Source organism: Triturus cristatus, chromosome 1_2, assembly GCF_964204655.1.
Source record: "Triturus cristatus chromosome 1_2, aTriCri1.1, whole genome shotgun sequence".
NCBI lineage: Eukaryota > Metazoa > Chordata > Amphibia > Caudata > Salamandridae > Triturus > Triturus cristatus.
Window position 1 is genome coordinate 706,701,103 of NC_140580.1, and position 20,299 is coordinate 706,721,401.

Here is a 20,299-nt window from a genome sequence, read left to right on the forward strand (position 1 = left end):
TTATTATGAAGGATTCCATAGGGAGGAATTTTGTCTGGATTTCATATTTGCAAGAGAAACTGTAGCATTTTTCCTTACTAATCAACTTTAAATCAGACCGATTGGACCTCAGAGGTGAGCTATAAAGGAAATAAATCAACCAAAAAATGGAGGTTCATCTGACTGTATCTGTGTTCCATCACCCTATTTGAAGGGCAGGAAATGCTACCTTCCGGATGGCAGAAAAAACATTGACTTAGCCATCAGGAAGGACATCGGGTAGTCATGACACCTCCACAAATGGTATTGAGTGACCACGTAATTTAGTTTGACCAGTCAACCACCATTTCCAGAAGCATCAATCTGAAGCCGGACTGCAATGTGAACCATAGAGGCATTGGAGAGAAAGCTGTTTAAATGTCTCTGACACGGTGAGAGAAACCATCCACTAACCAGGAACACTCACAGAGTGGGGCTACGCCTGGGCATACCCTGCCAACTTAGGGCAACAAAGCAAACACAAGGTGATGATGGACGGAGTGCTGACATTTTTCAGACGCTCCCCCTCTGTCACAGATGTGGGTTGAATCCATCATTAGTTCCTTGTTTTTGCCATATAAATAAATGCCCAACTTTTCTTGCACTATAAACAGTCCCCCATATTAATTTAAGACACAAGGATCCAGGTACAATTGAGATGCCCTGTTTGGAATGTGAGCATGGAGAGACATGTAATTCCTTAGAATATGTGAAAAATACATTTCAAATCGTAGGGTTACAGTGTTACAGAACCAGCATGTCATCAAGTACTGCAGCATGTGCTTGAGGGTTGTAGATACAAATTAGGAGGGGAAAGCACAATAAATTCATGTCTTGCATAACAAAATAGCAATAATCGAAGATTCATTATTCAACAAATGTAGCGAGGAAATGACACTGGTAGGGACTGAATATGTACCGCTTTGTTCGCCATAAGTTGGCAGGGTATGCTCAGACGTGTGTCCCTTGCTCACTTTGCCACTGGATTCAAGCAAGCCTGGCTGAAGACGGCTGAAATGCCAGAAACCGGTCCTAGGAAGCTTGTTTCCGGTCCAGGGAAGGCATGGCTTGGCAGTTCGGGCTGGACTGTTCCCATGAGGCACAGGGTCAGACTGATTTGCATATGGCCATGTCTGAACTGGGGTGGTAGAGTGGGCTAAAGAACGGTGATGGATCAAACCCAGATCTGTTGACTGGGTGTGAGTGTTTGATTTGTTCTGATGCTCCGTCCATCACCACCCCCTTTTGTACCGCTTTGTTCGCCATAAGTTGGCAGGGTATGCTCGGACGTGAGTCCCTTGCTCACTTTGCCACTGGATTCAAGCAAGCCTGGCTGAAGACGGCTGAGATGCCAGAAACCGGTCCTAGGAAGCTTGTTTCCGGTCCAGGGAAGGCATGGCTTGGCAGTTCGGGCTGAACTGTTCCCATGAGGCACAGGGTCAGACTGATTTGCATATGGCCATGTCTGAACTGGGGTGGTAGAGTGGGCTAAAGAACGGTGATGGATCAAACCCAGATCTGTTGACTGGGTGTGAGTGTTTGATTGGTTCTGATGCTCTGTCCATCACCACCCCCTTTTGTACCGCTTTGTTCGCCATAAGTTGGCAGGGTATGCTCAGACGTGAGTCCCTTGCTCACTTTGCCACTGGATTCAAGCAAGCCTGGCTGAAGACGGCTGAAATGCCAGAAACCGGTCCTAGGAAGCTTGTTTACGGTCCAGGGAAGCCATGGCTTGGCAGTTCGGGCTGGACTGTTCCCATGAGGCACAGGGTCAGACTGATTTGCATATGGCCATGTCTGAACTGGGGTGGTAGAGTGGGCTAAAGAACGGTGATGGATCAAACCCAGATCTGTTGACTGGGTGTAAGTGTTTGATTGGTTCTGATGCTCCGTCCATCACCACCCCCTTTTGTACCGCTATGTATAATTGAACGTTAGCAATGGGATTGGTTATCCTGGTACATGCCCCATTCGGAATTATGAGATCAGCAAAGTTACCACAGACCGCTTGTGTATCCCCAGGAGATTTTGGCTGCTTTCCTCAGCTGAACACTCCAATACAAACGGGGGAGCGGAGAATGATGAATTGTGAGGGGAACTAGACCCGGAATTGCCAAATTCCCCATTAACTTCTCATTACTCAAGTGATTCTCAGGGTTCAAATATGGAATTCTCATTAATTCTGCACACACAGAGTTAATGGTACACCTCGTATCATTACCTTCGGCAGTAATGAGGCCGTGGGTGTGCATGTCCTTCAGCCTTGCCACTTTTCTGATCCTAATCGGCACACAGAAGTTGCAGTGCTGGTGCCAGGCTACCAACCATGGCACTACTGATGACAGTAATGCTGTACATCTGCCAGCATCTTGCCATGATTCAGGCTATGGTATTGCCTGAGGGTTTTATAAATAGCCCCAATATAGCAGTACCACCACCCGCGTGCTACAGATCAGGATGTATGTGGTAAATGACACTTCTAAGTGCATGTGAAACTAGCTTTGTGGTGACCACACTGGAGCTAATGTTGGACTATCTGTCTTAGACTCTACCATTGTCTTTTGACGGATCTGTGCAAATTATGAATTTCACCCCTCAGTTGTCAGATGGGAAGTAGGTGAGCCCAATTTGAATACAGCAACTTGCTCACTCAGATCGTAGGTCAAATCCATGCCAGATTAAAACCTGTGGAGGCCCCTTGGCAGGCGAAATTTCGGGCCCCCCCAGCAAATTATTGCCTCAAACTTTTTCAATTTTACCAACCAACAATTTTAATAGATCAATTACATTACACTACATAGTTTGGCCTGGATTTCTTTTACAAACTGTCAACTGCCAGAAGATGAGCTATTAAGAAACAAACTGTTAAGTGAATCTGATGCCTCTGGTTTATGTACTTTAAATTGTTAACGGGTACATTACATTATTACATTATTTTCTCTGAAGAGTCTTTAGTGTAAAGTTTTCGTTTCTTTGAGTTGTTTCATTTTTTTCTATCGTTTGAAAACAATTGAAGAAAGTTTGATTGGAATTTTCTTTCAAGATCAGATCAATATTATTTTGATCTGTTGTTGCGTGCCCCCAAAAGGGGTGGGGCCCATAGGACGGTGCCGACGGTGCCTACTTTGCCTATTTGGTAATCCGGAACTTGGTCAAACCCATTAAGACAAGATTCTAAGCAGTATTAAAATTAAGCTGAGATCACCATGAACCAATAACGAGCATTTTGCAATGATCTTTAACTGGAACTTTGAAAGATCGCTTACCTTCCTCGACACGGGGTAGGCTAGATTGATCGATTGGGTATTCGGTCATCTTTAGCTCTCACACTAATGTCCTCCCGTCCTCCAATACCTATTTTCATCAACAGGAGACTTCCACTCCCTTTTTTCATATCAGCTCATCCTACAAAACACAATCACCGAAGATGGAAGCACAAATTTAGAGACAATGCACATTTTGCAATTTTTCTTTACAATCTTTTGTTTTCATGATTCCTAAACATAACCAATAATGAGATTAATACGAAGGCAAATAGTCAGTAAAATATTTGACCTGGAACTTTTCTCCAAACAGTGCAAAACAAGAAACTTAAAATTGCCATCTAAACATACATTTAACAAGTTTTACAGATATATTTGAGCCTGCAGCACGAGGAAGGGTTGGATCACGGGTGATTTCACCGGGTAAAGCTTTACACTACAGTATGTTTACATGATGGAGTTGGCCTAACGGCTGGGGCGCTCGACCTCGGACCTGGGGAACTGGGTTCGAGTCTCGGTAATGACGCTGAACATCCTGTGATTCTAGGCAAATCACTTAATCTCCCCGTGCCTAACAAAAAATGAATGTGTGTCCTCATGTAACGTAACTGGTGCTATGTAAAGCGCTCTGATACCTGATTGGATTCGGGTCAAGTTCGCGCTATAGAAAACTCTGCAAAAAAAAAAAATCATAGGTGCGTAATGCAGTCCAGTCAAAACTACCTTAGGGTAATGTAGTCAAATGATGAAGAAGGCCCCTGGTGCGCTTGAGTGGGGGGATGTGCTGTTGTTGGTGCATGGGGATTGAGCACCGTGCACTGGAGGGCATTATCAAGTGGGTGGGATATAGCCTTGTTGCACTTGTGTTAATTTGCTGCGCCCAGTGGGATTGACCGAGTAGCCTAGAGCAGTCTCTTGGTGGGGTGGTAAAACCCTGTTACAGTTGGTTTGATTATCAATGGAAGAAGTCTCACTTTAGGGGCTAATATGACTTCAAGTCATGGAACTGAAAAGACAGTATCTGTCCAAAAACTCATGTAAACATGTCCTGGGTAGGTCAGAGGATAGGGAATCTAGAGGCAAACGAAATAAGACAGTAATAATGAGGATCTAACAGTGCCAGCAGTAGATTAGCAATAAATATTGAATGCAGTTTTTTCTCCAAGCATCAAGATGTTACAAAGCAATCATGAAAAATAGGCCATTGTTACATGCAGAGTTCTTTCAGAACAAGTTGGACACTTTTTGCACTAGTGTGTGGAATGCTACAGTAACCCATCTTCTACTCTTCCTGACCTTGAAATCCCTAGGCACTTCTGTATTACTGGATTCTCATTTTCTAAATCCACACATTTAGTATTGCTGACATATATTTTTTATACAAAGATGATCACCTTTAAGGCTAGAATAATAATAATAGACACAACAACAACCATAATAATAAATATAACGCTACATCACTAGATACAACTCACCATTATCTATTTTATCAATATCAGAAAGAAAAAAGGCTTATTTGGGATAGAAGAATTCAAGTTTGTGATCATCACTCTGCACACAATTCTCTGCAATGGGTGCTCAACCCACTGTTCTACCTTAAAAGCTATAGGGAAAGGGAAACTGTCAACCACAGTAAAATAAATATATGATGAATTTGCAAAATTGCACCCAGTAATATTCACGTTTGAAGAAAATGTGTACATTATATGGGTTCGGAAAAACAGTTGTCTGAATGATACTTTACTGAGTAACTCAGAAGGGCTGCACTAAATAGGGACTATTATGTTAAGTTGTAAAGGTATCACCACCACAGGCAACATCCTACTAAGTTTATTCAACGCTATACAATACACAGTCACATACATAACACAGCACAACACAAACATTGAGGGTATAACAAGATTCTTAATATGGTGTTTTCTTAGAGTTGAAAGAATATACAACTACAAGATTCAGGGGTACCACTCCACCCTAATTATGGCTTTTTTGTGCAGATTTATATAGCGCGAACTCAAGCCAAAGGTACTGGAGCACCGGTTACATAAAACAAGGACACATTAATTTTTAAGGTCTCGCCTGACACAGCGCATGCGCTGATCTGGCAAGACATTTTGAGAGGGCTCCAAAAAGTGCTACCAGGCCAGCCTAGAGTTACAGTGCAAGTGTGCGGGCGCGCGCGTCGCGCTTTACTGCGATTACTTTCACTTTCGCGGCCGCTTTGATGTTTGATCGCGATCACTTTCACGGCCGCTTTGATGTCCTCCGTGAGGCTTCAATAGATTGCAGCAGTTAAAACAAGCATTGGCATAGCCAATAGGCCTCGCTTTTGGGACCTTATAAGTGTTTAGTTATGCAACTGTTGCATGGCTAAACACTTATAAGGTCCCAAAGGCGAGACCTATTGGCTATGCCAATGCTTGTCTTTATGGTAGGCACGGGGAGAGTAAGTGATTTGCCCAGAATCACAAGATGTGGACGATACCCCGAGGCTCGAACCTTGGTTTCCCAGCTCCAAAGTCGGCAATCCAGCCGTGAGACCACATCTTCTCTCCTTTCACCTCTTAAAAGAACTGGGCAGCATCTTTTTGCTTGCATTAGGCCAGGGTATCTTTGCTACACTACTGACATTACTCCCCACTGCTTAACAGCGCATGATACTTCAATAGGCATTTTTTCTATTTGTAAGAACTGTAAGTAAAATATGTTTCTATTATCGTATATATAATGGCACTAAATTCACCAACCTCAGCCGGATAGAATTCAAAGTCATGGCCAGCAAATCTCAGCAGATACCAGCTGTATTACTGAATTCACTGAGCAAGTGGCCAGGCTTGATAGTATGCTGATTTTTAGCCATATTTTAAAAGTAAAACCATCCACCATAATGATTAATTACAGGTGCTCAAGTGGCTGCTTTTTCTGGTAGTGTTTACTGACAGCTTTTAGTTGTCTGTTGTCGAAAACCTATTGTGTCCAATACCAATACTTAGAGGGGGTTTGTGAAAGTCCATTGCTTATCATTTTTTGCCTTTCTTGTGAACCTCATTTGCTTGCTTCTTATTCAATAGCTTTCCTACTTCCTGAGTTTGTCTCTCCCTTACAGCATAGCTTTGGTGCCACCCTTTTGATTGGATGACTTGTATCCTTCCGAGGCTCAAATCAGGGAACTTTTTGCATGCTCAGCGCTTGCGCAGTTTGCGAGAAATCTATTGTTTTTAATATAAACTTAAAAGTGACTTACATCACGCCTCTTCTTTTTCCTGGCTTCTCATTGGTTCCTATGCATGCCACATGCCTTTCCTCTATTTCTATTGGCTGTAGCATATTTTCCTGCATTTACCAATGCTTGTTCCTCATCTGTTTCTCTTATCAGTTTCCCACCACCTAAATACTGTTAACATCTGCTTTGGTAGAACTATATTTTCATAATGTTTTGCCTTTCACTCTTGCAGCATATTCATATACCAATATATGACCCGGAGAAATTAGATGCTCTGCATAGAATCATAGGATGTTGCGCGCCGCCGCCGAGACTCGGACCGGGATCCCCAGCTATCGAGTCAGCAGCTCTGGCTGCTGCACCACATTGTCTCCGCTTCCATGTTATGTCAGAGAGCTCTTTCCTTCTCCCAGACGATGATTGATGAAAACAGCTCTTAATTCATTATATAGGTGAAACCGATGCATTATTAATGCTTGTTCTTTTTCTTTGGGCACACCAAGGAAATGCATGCGTTTTCTTGCTCTCTCTCCAATGTGCTACTCCTCCATCAGACTCCGGCCCCTCAATATTTGAAATGGTTTTTATTACTTTACTATTTTAGTAATGCTTCAAAAAGGCGCATCGGCTGCGTTTCCGGCAATTTTCAAAAATTCCATCTTACCTCACAATTGCAGTATGGACCCAAATCACTTCCTCCGCGCGAGTAGCCTTCAATTGTGAAATGACTTCCTTCATATCTTTTAATTCCCACTCATTACTGCACATCTTAGATTCTACTTTTGTTATTCGCGACACAAAGATTTCAACTGCAGTTCTGAAAACACCATTCTGCTAGCAACAGTGTAAATTTTTGTGTTGATTGCCTCTGACTAACCAGTCAGAATCTTTTTATTTCTCGTGAGTCCTTGTTTCCCAAGCACAGCTGATCCAGATCTGCCCTCCTTGCAAGAAAATGTCTATCTTTTGTGGGGGGTTTTCCTTGTCCATTTCTGCACCTTGGTTTATGTCGGGAACCTGGTCTTGTTCCTCAGCTCTTTCCATGCAATACTTTAAGCTGAACGGATGGGAAGTGTGTACCAAGCATCTGCCATGATGAATGGAAGGTTCATGGTGTCATGGACCTAAACTAACTGGAGTTCCCTGTTACTGGCCCACCCAGCCTATGGTAGGCCTTTTGAGAGCGCTCTGTAAGTTAGTAGCTATGTGGTTGTACCAATAGTTTGGTTAGCGTGGGGTCCCACAATAAGGTTGATAAATGCTTGTGTGATAGTGAGAGAAAATGCGAGCAGGCAGAAGATCAGGACAGAGACCTGCAAATCAGAGAGATCACACCTGGCCTCGACACTTAGCACAATACATAAAATGAATCACGGTAGCGTAGCAACTGAAATTACCTATAAACACACCACTCCCTGTATAATACAAACAAACAACACTCATTAATTATAACAACTATTTGATGGAAAAGCAGGTTAGGTGAACTACACGCAATGTAAACTTAACCCATAATCAAAATATATTCAAGTTGTACGTTGGCTAAACTATGTATGTCTGTACATGAGGAAACTGGAGACAGTTCATGTGTATTGTCCTGAAACTCTAAGCATCCACAGTGCACCCTGGAGGTGTATCCTGAGACCATTGACATGCTTGTTGTTGTAGTATGTTGAGATAGCAGCTCAGACAACAGAAGTTAAGTGAAATGTACTGTGAAAGTACATGTAAACTTGATACCCCCTCCAAGAATGCTGGTGTCGGACTCTCAGCTGGATGACCACACTGGCAACACCACATCACATCTTCAGGGCACTGAAGTGACCTTGAAGACACTAGAAACCACTTGAGTGATGGTAACAAGACTGTCCAAGAGGATGGGTCATGCATTGCTGGAGATAAAATACAACTTTTTTTTAATTAAATTTATTTTTATTAGTTTCATTTGTAGTTATGCATACATTAGAGTCAATATTTCAGCAATCGATGAGTACATCCATACATTAACAAGGGAAAATAGTCTCATTTACATATTATCTGTTGCTCAATCACTATTATGTCTCATTTCCAGTTCCATCGTTGGGGAAATACAAAGATTACCATGGTACACATTCCATTTGCCCCATTTCCTATCCCACTTCTTTGGCCATCCCCGAATTATAAAAACTTCCTTTTCTGCAATCATACATTTATCAACTTCCCGTAACCATGCTTGTATAGTTGGAGAAATTAACACCCCCCACCCCTTAGCTATTTCTCTTTTGACCAGGGTATATCCAAGTGTGGCTAGCTGTTGTTCCACCTCTGTAAGATCCATTTCCGCCCAGATATTAAGCAGACCAAACCCCGGTGTGACAGTCAATTCTTTCCCTAAGGCCGCTCGGATATGAGTCGTGGCCCCCTCCCATAGCCGAAAAAGCTGAGGGCATTCCCATATCGTATGATAAAAGGTATCCGTACAGTTGCAACCCCTGAGACAGAGTGAGTCAGTCCTGGCCCCTAACTTTGCAAGTGTTACTCCCGTTAAATATGATCTATGAAGAATTTTGAATTGTATCAATCGGAAGCGGAGGGTGATGGCTGCTTCTCTAGGGGACATCAGAGCAGCCTGCCAATCTTCTTCTTCAAGTGATCCAAGGTCCCCCTCCCATTTTTCTCTAAGCTTATGCAAAATGTCAGGTATCTTGTTGCACATTTTTTTATACGTCAACGAGATGGCTTTGGAATATAGTGGCCCATCAAGCAGCCGATCTTCCAACGGTGACGACTCTGGTAGCTCTGCGGGGTTTGGCAATGCTGTGGTGAGGGCGTGCCGGATCTGCATGTATCTAAACTGCTCCCCCTGTGCCATCGCATACTGGTCTTGAAGCTCCTTAAAACTGAGGATCGACCCCTTTTTAATCATGTCTCCAACGATGGAGATCCCAATAGTGTCCCACTTATCAAAGCCGGGTTGATGACAGAGAGAACCCAACCATTGGGCATACCATAGTGGCGTTGCCTTTGTGAGGACGTTTGACCACCCTAAGCGGGAGTTAGCCCAATGCCAGATAGCCAGTGTATGAGAGAGAGGCCATAAATATCGCCCTCGCTTCTCTTTGGAGTACAGTGCTCCCAGATAACCTGAACGTCCAGTTTGACATCTGTCCAGCATATATGCTGGATCATTAGGAGAGCGGTAAATCCACTGGTTTATCACCACTAATTGCGAGGCCCAGTAGTAGAGTCTAAGGTCCGGGAGGGCTAGACCTCCGTCGTACCAACCTTTCGTCAGTTTGTTGGTGGCAATGCGGGGGGCCCTTCCATCCCAGAGCAGGGTTCTAACCTCACTCTCCACCTCTGTGAAATATGTGTCTGGAACTCGATATGGGCAAATCTGGAGAATATATAAGAACTGGGGGGGAGTGCCAGCATCTTAAACAGGGCCGCACGGCCTATCAGTGACAGGGGCAAGGATCTCCAATGTTTAACATCTGTTTTGAGCCGGGCCAGCGGGGGGACCAGGTTACGACCGTAAAAAAGGGCAGGGTCAGATGTTGCATATATTCCCAAGTACCGAAAGCCATCCTCTGCCACCTCGATTGCGCAATTTGGGGGGAGGTGGGGAACCCGCCCCTGGAGCATAAACAATACAGATTTACTCTAGTTTATTCGATAGCCAGAGTACTTTCCAAAATTCGTGAAAATATCCAAGACCCCGCTAATGGATTGATATGGGGAGGCTAGATACAGCAGGATATCATCTGAGTACAGGGATATTCGATCTTCCTGGCCCGCTGCCCATTTCAGGCCCCGCACCATCCTGTCCCGACGGATCCAGGCTGCCAGCGCTTCCAGCATCAAGGAAAATATCAATGGGGACAGAGGACAGCTCTGTCAGGTTCCCTTTCGCAATGTGAATATGCGTGAGGTATAGTTATTAACTCTCACTTAGCCCTTTATATCTGCGTAAAGTAATTTAATCCAGCCTAGAAATTTCGGGCCAAATCCCATCTTGTCCAAGACTTCAAATAAATATGGCCACTCAATGGAATCAAACGCCATAGAGGCATCTAATAACAACACAGCAGCATCCTCTTCCAAAACTTCCCTCCGTGCCAGCACGTTGTTAAGTCGGCGAATGTTCAGTGCTGTGTTGCGCCCCGGCATAAACCCAGACTGATCAGGATGCACCAGCGATGAGATAACCGGGACCAATCTGGTAGGCAAAACTTTAGCTAGGATCTTAGCTTCCGCGTTGATCAATGAAATCGGCCGGTAAGAGCCACATTGATCCCCAGGCTTCCCTGGTTTACGGATTACAACTATAGATGCAACACGCTGGTCACTGGGCAGCCTCCCTTGCTCATAGCATTCATTGTACATGGCACGCAAATGAGGGGTAACGTATGAGGCAGTTGCTTTCAAAAATTCGATGGAGAGTCCATTGGGACCCATGGCCTTCCCTGAGTGGATTTGGCTTATCGCCTTTTGGATCTCTTTATCCGTCTGGTCACCCTCTAGTGCGACTCTGTCCGAGTCCGAGAGAGTTGATATATTGCTATCAGAAAGAAGTTGGCGAGAGTCCTCTGCAGTGTATACAGTGGAAGGAGAGAAAATCTGCTCTAAGTGATCCGCGAAGGCTTGCGTTATATCTTTAGGATCTGCTACGGTGCTGCCATCAGACATAGTCAGGCTCGACACCCACCTCTCCCCTTGCTCTCTTTTTTCCAACCAGGCCAGCGTCTTCCCAGTCCTGTCTCCAAGTTCATATAGACGATGTTGTATGTTAAGGTGCTTGGCCAACATATGTTCCCTAGCTTTGATCCTATACTCTTCCTGTTTTACTTCTAGGTGATGCAACGCTTCCTCTGAGGGCTCATCTGAACTCACTCGTTCCAATTCACGAAGCTCGTCTTCCAAGTGGGCTAACTGGCTATGTTTCTTCTTTATGTATCCCACCTTCAGGGACAAGGCATGCCCCTTTAGCACCACTTTACAGGCCTCCCACAAAGTTTGCGCTGACCTTACTGAGCCTGCATTTTCATTAAAATAATTACAGGTTTGCTGACAGAGTTCTGCTTTGATATCAGGGATTTTCAGTAACCACGGGTTTAGAACTATTGTGGAACGCGGCTGTCTCTCCCAATGTGTAAGTTCAACTGTAATCGGCGAGTGATCTGAAATGCCTCTTGGCAGAATATCAGGTTTTTGAAAATTTCCAATGGAGTCTGCATGCGTCAGAAAATAATCTATTCGAGATGAGCTTCTATGCGCATTGGTGTAGTTCGTATAGTGAATATCATTGGGCCTCAAGGTTCGCCCCACATCTACTGGACCCATGGCTGCGGTGAATTCTTTCATTTGTATATTGGGACGTGCCCCCGCCCGTTGGAGATATCTATCTTTATCTTGTTCCATGATCATGTTGTAGTTCCCTCCTATTATCAGTGTGCCCACTGGAAGGTCAGTCAATATTTTCCCAAGAGCTATCAAGGCTTCTTTACCCAACGCAGGAGGTAGGTACACTGAAATTATATTAAGCGCCCTCCCCTCCCACTGGGCCTCCAAGACAGCAAATCTATCCCCCCTGATCCACCCGGGTATTCTTTACAATCATAGCTAGATTCTTCTTAACTAGAATCCCAGTTCCCCTAGATCCTGTGGTGAAGTCGGCGTGTACTAGGAGTTTGTACCCCCATCGTGTTAGGGCTTTGCTTTTGTTCCCCACCATGTGTGTTTCTTGCAACAATACTACGTCTGGGGCCTGCCGTTTCAAGTACTGCTGGACTATGCCTCGCTTAATTTTATCTCCCAGTCCATTTACGTTCCAGGAAAGTATAGGGATCGACGGATCCATTTTACCCCCCATCGTCCGATGTGGTAAGAATGCAACTATTCAGCAGGAGTGTGTGTTGAACAATCCCCCTTAGTGGTATAGCCAGGGCATGACCTAGCTTGTCCTACCAGCAGATAAAATCTAGTGTGGAATTGGTACGTAGCAGTAAACATAACCAACTTTGTGAATCAAACAGTCCTAAAATCAATGAACACCCGAAACCCCCACCCCCTCCCCCCTCCCTGCCGCCCTGCCCGTGGATTTAGATCTACCCACTCCCCAACTAGGCAGAGTGCCTCTCCCCCTCCCAGAAATAGCAAACAGTATGGGTGTGCGGTCCCCCATCCTCGCCTACAGTGATTAGTGGTATACCTCCATGGGCCGGGCTGGGAACTAGGAGTTCCCAGCCCGGCCCATGGAGGAACAGAATAACACCATTCCCAACTGAGGTCAAGCAACAGCAACCATTACTATAACAAATGCCCTCCAGGCCAGTAAGTCACTGTTATAATAGGAACGTTCTTCTCACCAGTGTTCCGAAGCACTCCTGGAGGTAGATGTTCCAGCAGTCCCCATCCAACGTACATCTGCACCACCAGAGTTACGCCTAAGTGTTTTTATTACCAGAGGGGCCATCCTCTGGAAGAGTCCCTTCAGTCTCTCTGTGCATTCGTGTCCCTGTGTTTCGGTCTCGACGGTGTCCACCAACTCTGCGCCATCCCTCTAGCCATTCCCACGCGTCTTCTGGCGAGGTGAAGAACCATGTTTTTCCATCCGATTCCACTCTCAGTTTCGCCGGGAACAGCATGGCATATTTCACCTCTCGATCACGGAGCTCTTTCTTTACTGCCTGAAAGCTGCGCCGTTGAGCTTGGACCTTGGCCGTGAAGTCTGGGAAGAACGTGACGTCACTGTTCTCTACTTTGAGCGGGGGCCCGCCTGTGCCGTTTGCAGAATAATATCTCTATCTCTATAGTTAAATACACAGGCTATTAGTGGTCTCGGAGGAGCTCCAGGTTTTGGCATTCCTCCAGGAACTCGATGCGCTCGCTCAATTGAAAAATACCGGGAGAGACTTTTGGGCTGCAGATGTTTAACTATAAGGTCTTCGAGAAAGAGGTACGCGGCTGGCCCCTCTGCCCGTTCCGGCACACCTAAAATATGAATATTGTTCCTGCGGGCCCTTCCTTCATACTCATCAAGCTGTTGCGCCATCCTCACGTGTTGGTTCTGCAGCTCGGCCACCTTGGTCTGGAGTTGAGCGTGTCATCCTGCAGTGACGATGTGACCAGTTTGAGGTCTTTAACTTTCTTGTCCATTTTCCGAAAGTCTGCTCGTAGTAGGGATACTTCAGTGGTGACAGAATCCAGAGATGACCTAACTCCACTGATGGCTTCCAGCACGTTGCGTAGGGTAGGTTCTGACTGCGGTCTCGACTCTTTTTGTGACCCTTGATCCTCTAGGCGCTGCGTTTCCTGGTCTTCCCCAGTCTTATTCCATGCGAATTTTGTGAGTTTGCCCTGTACACTCGCCTTCGGAACTCTTCCCGTCACCATGGCTGTCCTCGTGGCCAAAGGGGCAGCAATAGCTAGATAGGAGGTGCCGATCAGAGCACTCCAAACATCGGAGTCACCTAGACCGCACTGTCGCAAGCCCCCTGCCAGCTGCGTGTTGGACTAGTCCACAGGGATCCAGGTATCGCCTCAATATGTGTCTCCAGTGGGTAGTTCTCTCGCATACCTAGGTGTCCACCAGACATTTCATACGAGGGTGCCCGGGCAAGGACCTCTCCTTGTCTCAGCCGTCAGGTCAGCCGTTCGCTATATCTCTCTACTGCCGCCGCACTCTTCTTTAGGGCATCAGTAAGGGGTCAAATCTCTACTCCAGTGCCTCTTATGCTTTGCCCGCTACCTGTCTCTTCCCACTTTGCTGAATGAGGCCTTTTTGTAGCCTGCTACGAGGCCTCCCACCTCATTCAGAGGCCACAAGGGTGAGCATCCTCCCCCTATGTCGCATAGGTCCGCTCCAGTCTGCTGGGGGGTATGCAATACACGATCTTGACCCAGGCAGGGGCAGCGGCCGCTGTTAGCCCCCCCTTCCCGCAGCCCACAGTCCACAGTGCCCCGCCGGAGCAAGCAGCAGCTTCATGCACACAGCGCCACCCCCGGGGCTTGGATCCCACTGGCGGCACCTCTCCACCTGTGTCAGCAGCCCGGCACGGCCTATAGATCCATCAGTGTTGACTCAAGGGCATTCAGGAGTCCACCCCCAGGCAGCGGTGAGCTCCGCTGAAGTGTCGATCCGTGTCCTACCTCTGGCCTTCGTCGCGATGTGCTATAGTCTCACGCAGCTACACCCGGGCCCGGGGCAGCCTCCGAGTCGTCCGTACGTGAAGGCCTATACGCCGGAACCTCCAGTAGCGGCGTCACCCGGCAGGGCCGAGACCACCCCTCCCGCGCGTCTCCTCTATTACTCCAGGCAGGCTCCGATTGTCCCCAGCACTCAGCACGGCATCCGCAGCGTGGCCAAGAGGAGTCCTCACAGGTCAAACGCTGGCAGGGTTCGCTAGAGACTCCGTATTACTCTCAGGAGTCCGGATGCCGCCATGTTTTCCAACCCCTGAGCACCGAAGGTTTTACCAATTACAAGTGACTTTGCTAATGGAGCCAATTATCTGCCAGCAGTTGTCCCGGTGCTGGGAACCGTCTTTTTTTTGCAGAAATGCTACTGTTTTGGGGTCAGGATATTGTCGGATGTTGCTAGCCACGCCCCCCAATGATAAAATACAGTTTTGGGGTCCCAGAGGTAGCAGCGGCTCCTCTTCTATGGCAGAGGAGCGTCGCCCAAACCCTGCCAGCAGCCCCCCCCCCAAAAATAAATAAACAATAATAAACCTTTGTTGGTTATCGTTTTATTTTTGCTCTGGGAGCTGAGGCTTGGGGGCGGGAAAAGCTATTACAACGCATACATTACAATGCACTACATTTACAACGCAGTCATTACAACGCAACTGCCTTTACATCGCATGCCATTACAACGCAGCTATTACAACGCATGTCACTACAACGCATGCCATTACAACGCATTATAAGGTAAGTAATGGGGAATAGTAATTTTTAACCCAACACTAGCCCTACTGTTGCACTCACTGGAGTGGGAATAGTAATTTTTACCACTAAACTATCCAACACTTACCCTACTGTTGCACTCACTTGAGTGGGAATAGTAATTTTTACCCCTACACTATCCAACACTTACCCTACTGTTGCACTCACTGGAGTGGGAATAGTAATTTTGACCCCTACACTATCCAACACTTACCCTACTGTTGCCCTAAAAGTATTATGCATTGTAATGGTATGAGTTGTAATGGAATGCATTGTAAATGTAGTTTCTGAAAATGCGTTGTGATGGCATGCGTTGTAAAATCATGTGTTGTAATGGATGTTACGATGTACAAACCGCGTTGTAAAGGCATGCGTTGTAAATGTGTGCGTTATAACGTGTCCTATTCTTGGAGGCAGAGCCAGGGGGATGACAGGCACTAGGGGGAATGTTTTGCGCGGTTATCAGTGCGCATGACAGTTTGGCCAGCTCAGGATGGAAAATTAGTCATGCGCACTGAAGCGCTCTCCAACCTGAGCTTGGCAGCCGGGATGGTGAGGGCAGGCACAGGCTCCCAGTCTAACTGGGAGCGCAAATCAAGGGCACTCAGACCAATCCTGGCTAGCAGCATGAAAGCACTGTCAGGATTGGTCACAGTGACCTCTGGGAACCTGTGCCTGCAGTGGAGAGGAGCGCAATGCGGTAGGTAAGTGTTTTTTTGTTTTTATTTGTATCGTCAACCGTCAACCCCTCCCCCACCCTGCCACTCTATCGAAACTCCGGCTGCTACTGCCCGGAGACCTGTTAACTTGCTTGGAAACTCGGATGGTTTGTTGATAATCACCCTCTGGAGGTACAGGGAGCTTATACGGTTCTATGAACAACAGTCCCACAATATTCCAGATTCGTGTTTTCAAACTGTAAAGTGTGCTCCAGAAGAGGCTTTACTATTGAGGGTTAGTCTGTGGGTTTGCAAACAGATGATTTATTTTCTGCTGTTTTTATTATTTCTCTCTTTGCACCTAAATATTATGTCAAAAACTGTAATTCTACGAAGAAAAAAAATCTCATATCTACAATGGGGGTGTTTTCACAGTCGAAATAGTCACATATGCCAATATTCTTTAATGGAAAGCAGTACTGTAAACATTCTTGATAACTACGTCTGTTATTATACTCCTTAACTCTTAAACAAGAACTATTGAGGCACTGTACATAAAAATAGTTCTAAAATCACACATTATATTATCTGCTACACAAATGTTATATTTAGATTGTCCCTCCATGACACTAAGAGACCTAATGTAGATGAATTATGTGTTGGGCGGTGGGATTTCTTGGTATGCGGGGTAATGGAGGAAGATAAAAACAATTGATTCCAATTATGAAGTGTGGAATGCCATATGATCAAATGTTTAGCCTATAATATAATAATGCGTTATTCTGGAATGGAATTGGCAGCTTTGTTTTATGTACAGTGCTCTGAAAGTTCTTCTTTAAGAATAAAAGATAGAATAACTGATTTATTTATGGAGAAATCTAGGGAACAGATGTATACAGGACTGTTTCCCATTAAAGACTATAGGCCTAGGTGACTGTTCTGTTTTACCTAAATATTGTGTCACCTATGTAAAGTTGCTTAGGGCCTGCCTGGGAGGTCCGCGTTATCTTTCCATGTAACTCCACCCCCCAACCCGGATTTTAACTGAAAACCTAGCCTTTCATATGCTAATGAACAGAAACTAATAACAGACCCAAAGAGAGACGTTTTAAGGCATGTGGAAAGTGAGAACTTGCCCAGTGCCTCCACCATCCAAATGGCCCAGGGAAAGTGAACGTTCTCTCTCACTTCCCTCTGTCAATTTCTCCATCTTAACCTTTTACATAACATTCAGTTTTGTTTGACATCATGGTGTTTGAGTTAGAAGAAAATGGGTAATAAAATACAAAGTTATTCCAGACAGGGGCCCCTAAAGTATGTCTTGCCACAGGCCTCCAAAATCCTTAAGAATGTCACTGGGCCTAAACACATACTAAAGCGTGCACAACCTAAAAGGAGCTGGCTGTAAGAGGATAAGTAGCCACATCATTTAAAGGGGAGCTGATATTGCCTAACAGTTAGCAATGCCGACATGGGAACTGGGGGAATTCGGTTTGAATCCCAGTCTCCACTACACGTCCCATGACTCTGGGCAATTCACAACCTCCCTGTGCGTAAAAAAGTGTAATGACTCGCTCTTGCGTGAAACGTCTGGTCCTCAAATAAAGCACTATGAGGTTCTTGGACCATGTTTGCACTATGTAACTCTGCAAAAAAAAAAAAAAAAAATACAGGCTTGCAAGCAACAACATGGAGCTAACTATCCATAAAGTCCTCTCTCCTACCCCACGCATTGATTCTGGCTTTAGACCTCTTAGGGCTCAATCACCCACCCTTTTCATCTTAAATGAAGATAAATAATGGCATGTTTGACAAAAGCAACTGCAGGTAAATGTTATACAAAGCTGGACTGGCTATATGAGATACAGAGGCAACCCCCAGTAGGCCGAGGATACGCAGGGTGTTTTTAGGTGTGGATGGACACAGGAACCATCAGCTATCCAGCCTGCCAAACAGCCTGAGGTAACCTACATACTTCTTTTTATACAGACTATATCCGTTATCCCAATTCCCTTTGGAGAAGGTCGGGCCCACTTGCAATACTCACTCCGACTGGTATGAACTTATTTCCAAGCCATCATTTAGCTACTTGGTCCATCACTGTTTATATAGTGCTGAAGTTTTTCAAAACTTTGAAATCTTACTCTTTTGTAGTGGGAAAGATCTACTGAGATTTAATTTTAGGTGTACTGCAGTAAAGATATGAAGCCAGTCACTGGAATACTTATATTTCTATGTTTATATCATTACTTGATTACTGAAACTGGTCAGAGTTACTTTTGATAACAATTAAATAATTAAAGATGTGTAATCTGTGCTGGTCAGCCTGGTGATACGCAGCATGCGGATGAACTGGTCAGGTGAGTTCCCGCACCAGTTGAATGTGGCCTATGTAGTGAAGGATGTACCTTAAACCATGTCATAAAAGCAATTTCCTTTGGACTGTACTTTGGGACTCTAAATAATATTACCTATGTATACCAACGTACACCTAGATCTCACTCTTTCAAGCGCACATCACTCATGTAAGGGAAATGTAACCGTATACCCAAGGCTGACAACAACGTGTTTATAAAAAAGTATAAATCTATTTATTAATTCAAAATATCATAAAATACACAGGACTAGAAATGTGTAGGCAGTCAATTATGCTATTTTCTCAAATAACATCTAGAGTTGATTTAGGGTAATACACATTCAATGAATACAAAATTATGATGAAATACTTTAAAGACACATATATTGATATTTGTGTTTTACTACACAGGTGTTTTTAATGGTTCCAGTTAAAACCAGTTTCTCTCTGAGAGTCACAATTTCAGTCTTGACAAAGATGGTTTTATAAAGGTTTCCATCGAAACGCGTCAACGCCCTTCAATAGAACCACAATCCGTGAAGAGATTGGGAATACAGAGTATTTATCAACATTACAGTACCGGGTTCCACCCCCTAAATGTTTAGAAATCACGGATGTGTGCCATTTAAATGACATATTTTTCTGTCTGTTGTATGTACTCTCTTTTTAACTTGTAATATGTTTTTAAAGTGAATGTATTTTTCTTGATGTATTCATAGTATGTGTATTACCTTCACCCTCACCTTGAGGTGCCTGTATGTTCAGCTGTTCTTGGCTTTGTAATAAACTAACTAAACTTAATTGGGAGTCTGTGATTTTTCGGAATCATGGCAAATTGGAACTGAAATCATTTATTGGCTAACGATTTCTCGCCCCTCCACACTTTCATGCTGATAAAAAGTGCCATCGAACCAAGGTTCCAGAGAAGATCTAAAACCTGGAACTCAGTTCCTTCACTGTAATTGCAAACATTTAACACATTAACCAAATGAGCATACCCACAAGCAAGACCTACTGGCTTTGCCAAAATTGGACACGGTTAGCAGTATCAGATCAGTGTGTAACAACAATAATTTTATTGTGAATAATTTGACATAATTATGTTTAGATGCTGAAAAAGCATTACTCCGGGCTGACAAAGGTGAGTCTCCTCACACCGCTTCCCTCTACACTCCCACACTCTGTTAGTCAATTATGCTCTTCCCCCCTTTCTGAAATCCTCCAGCTACACATCTTAGTCACCATCTTCTTTCTCTGTGCCACTGTCTCTCCATCAGGATGTACTTCCTTGGGTGTCTCCTGCCCTTCCCTAGTGTCTCTCCCTCTCTCTTTCTCACCTGTAAACACAGTATTTGTTTCATTTGGTGGTGTCAACAGTTCAACAGCTGTGTACCTCTACTTACTTTCATGTCTGCATGGCCTGTAGAGGCCAAGGAATGGAGGAGCACGTATTGTGATCAATTGTGTGGCTGACTGATAGGCACTGTGAGAGAGAAACACTGCACTCAGCCTCAGCACTAGGGTTCTCAATGCTGCTCCATCAGGAACACTCCTCACTCAGATCTAAACTCACCCAGACACCTAGAGGCAACTGAGATCACTGTGTGCACTGAAGAAGAGCCATATAATGCATTAAAATAACAGAAACAAGAGTCCGACACAGCAAATACTCTAAGGAAATGTAAGATGAAATGAAGACTGTTAAATGTAAACAGGGACCGCATCGCTGGCATGGATTTCCTTGAGGTTTTTTACTTTAATTACTGATAAAGGAACTGTGTTCTCACCTGTTAATTTAGGACCTGAATGCGGGGTGTAGTAGGGTCAGGTAGGAGCCCATTTCAAAGTCAGTTTTTAATTA

General features: G+C 44.8%; 1 protein-coding gene across 2 annotated transcripts in view; it reads right to left on the reverse strand.

Moving 5' to 3' along the window:
• The window catches only part of LOC146867869 (uncharacterized), a 587,713-nt gene that overhangs the window by 471,569 nt on the left and 95,845 nt on the right, over nt 1–20,299 (reverse strand). For both annotated transcript variants that reach the window (XM_085608579.1, XM_085608578.1), the window contains exon 2: nt 3,285–3,423. In XM_085608579.1, the coding sequence (XP_085464705.1) occupies nt 3,285–3,333 (49 nt within the window). In that variant the 5' untranslated portion in view covers nt 3,334–3,423. The remainder of the gene's footprint in view (nt 1–3,284; nt 3,424–20,299) is intronic.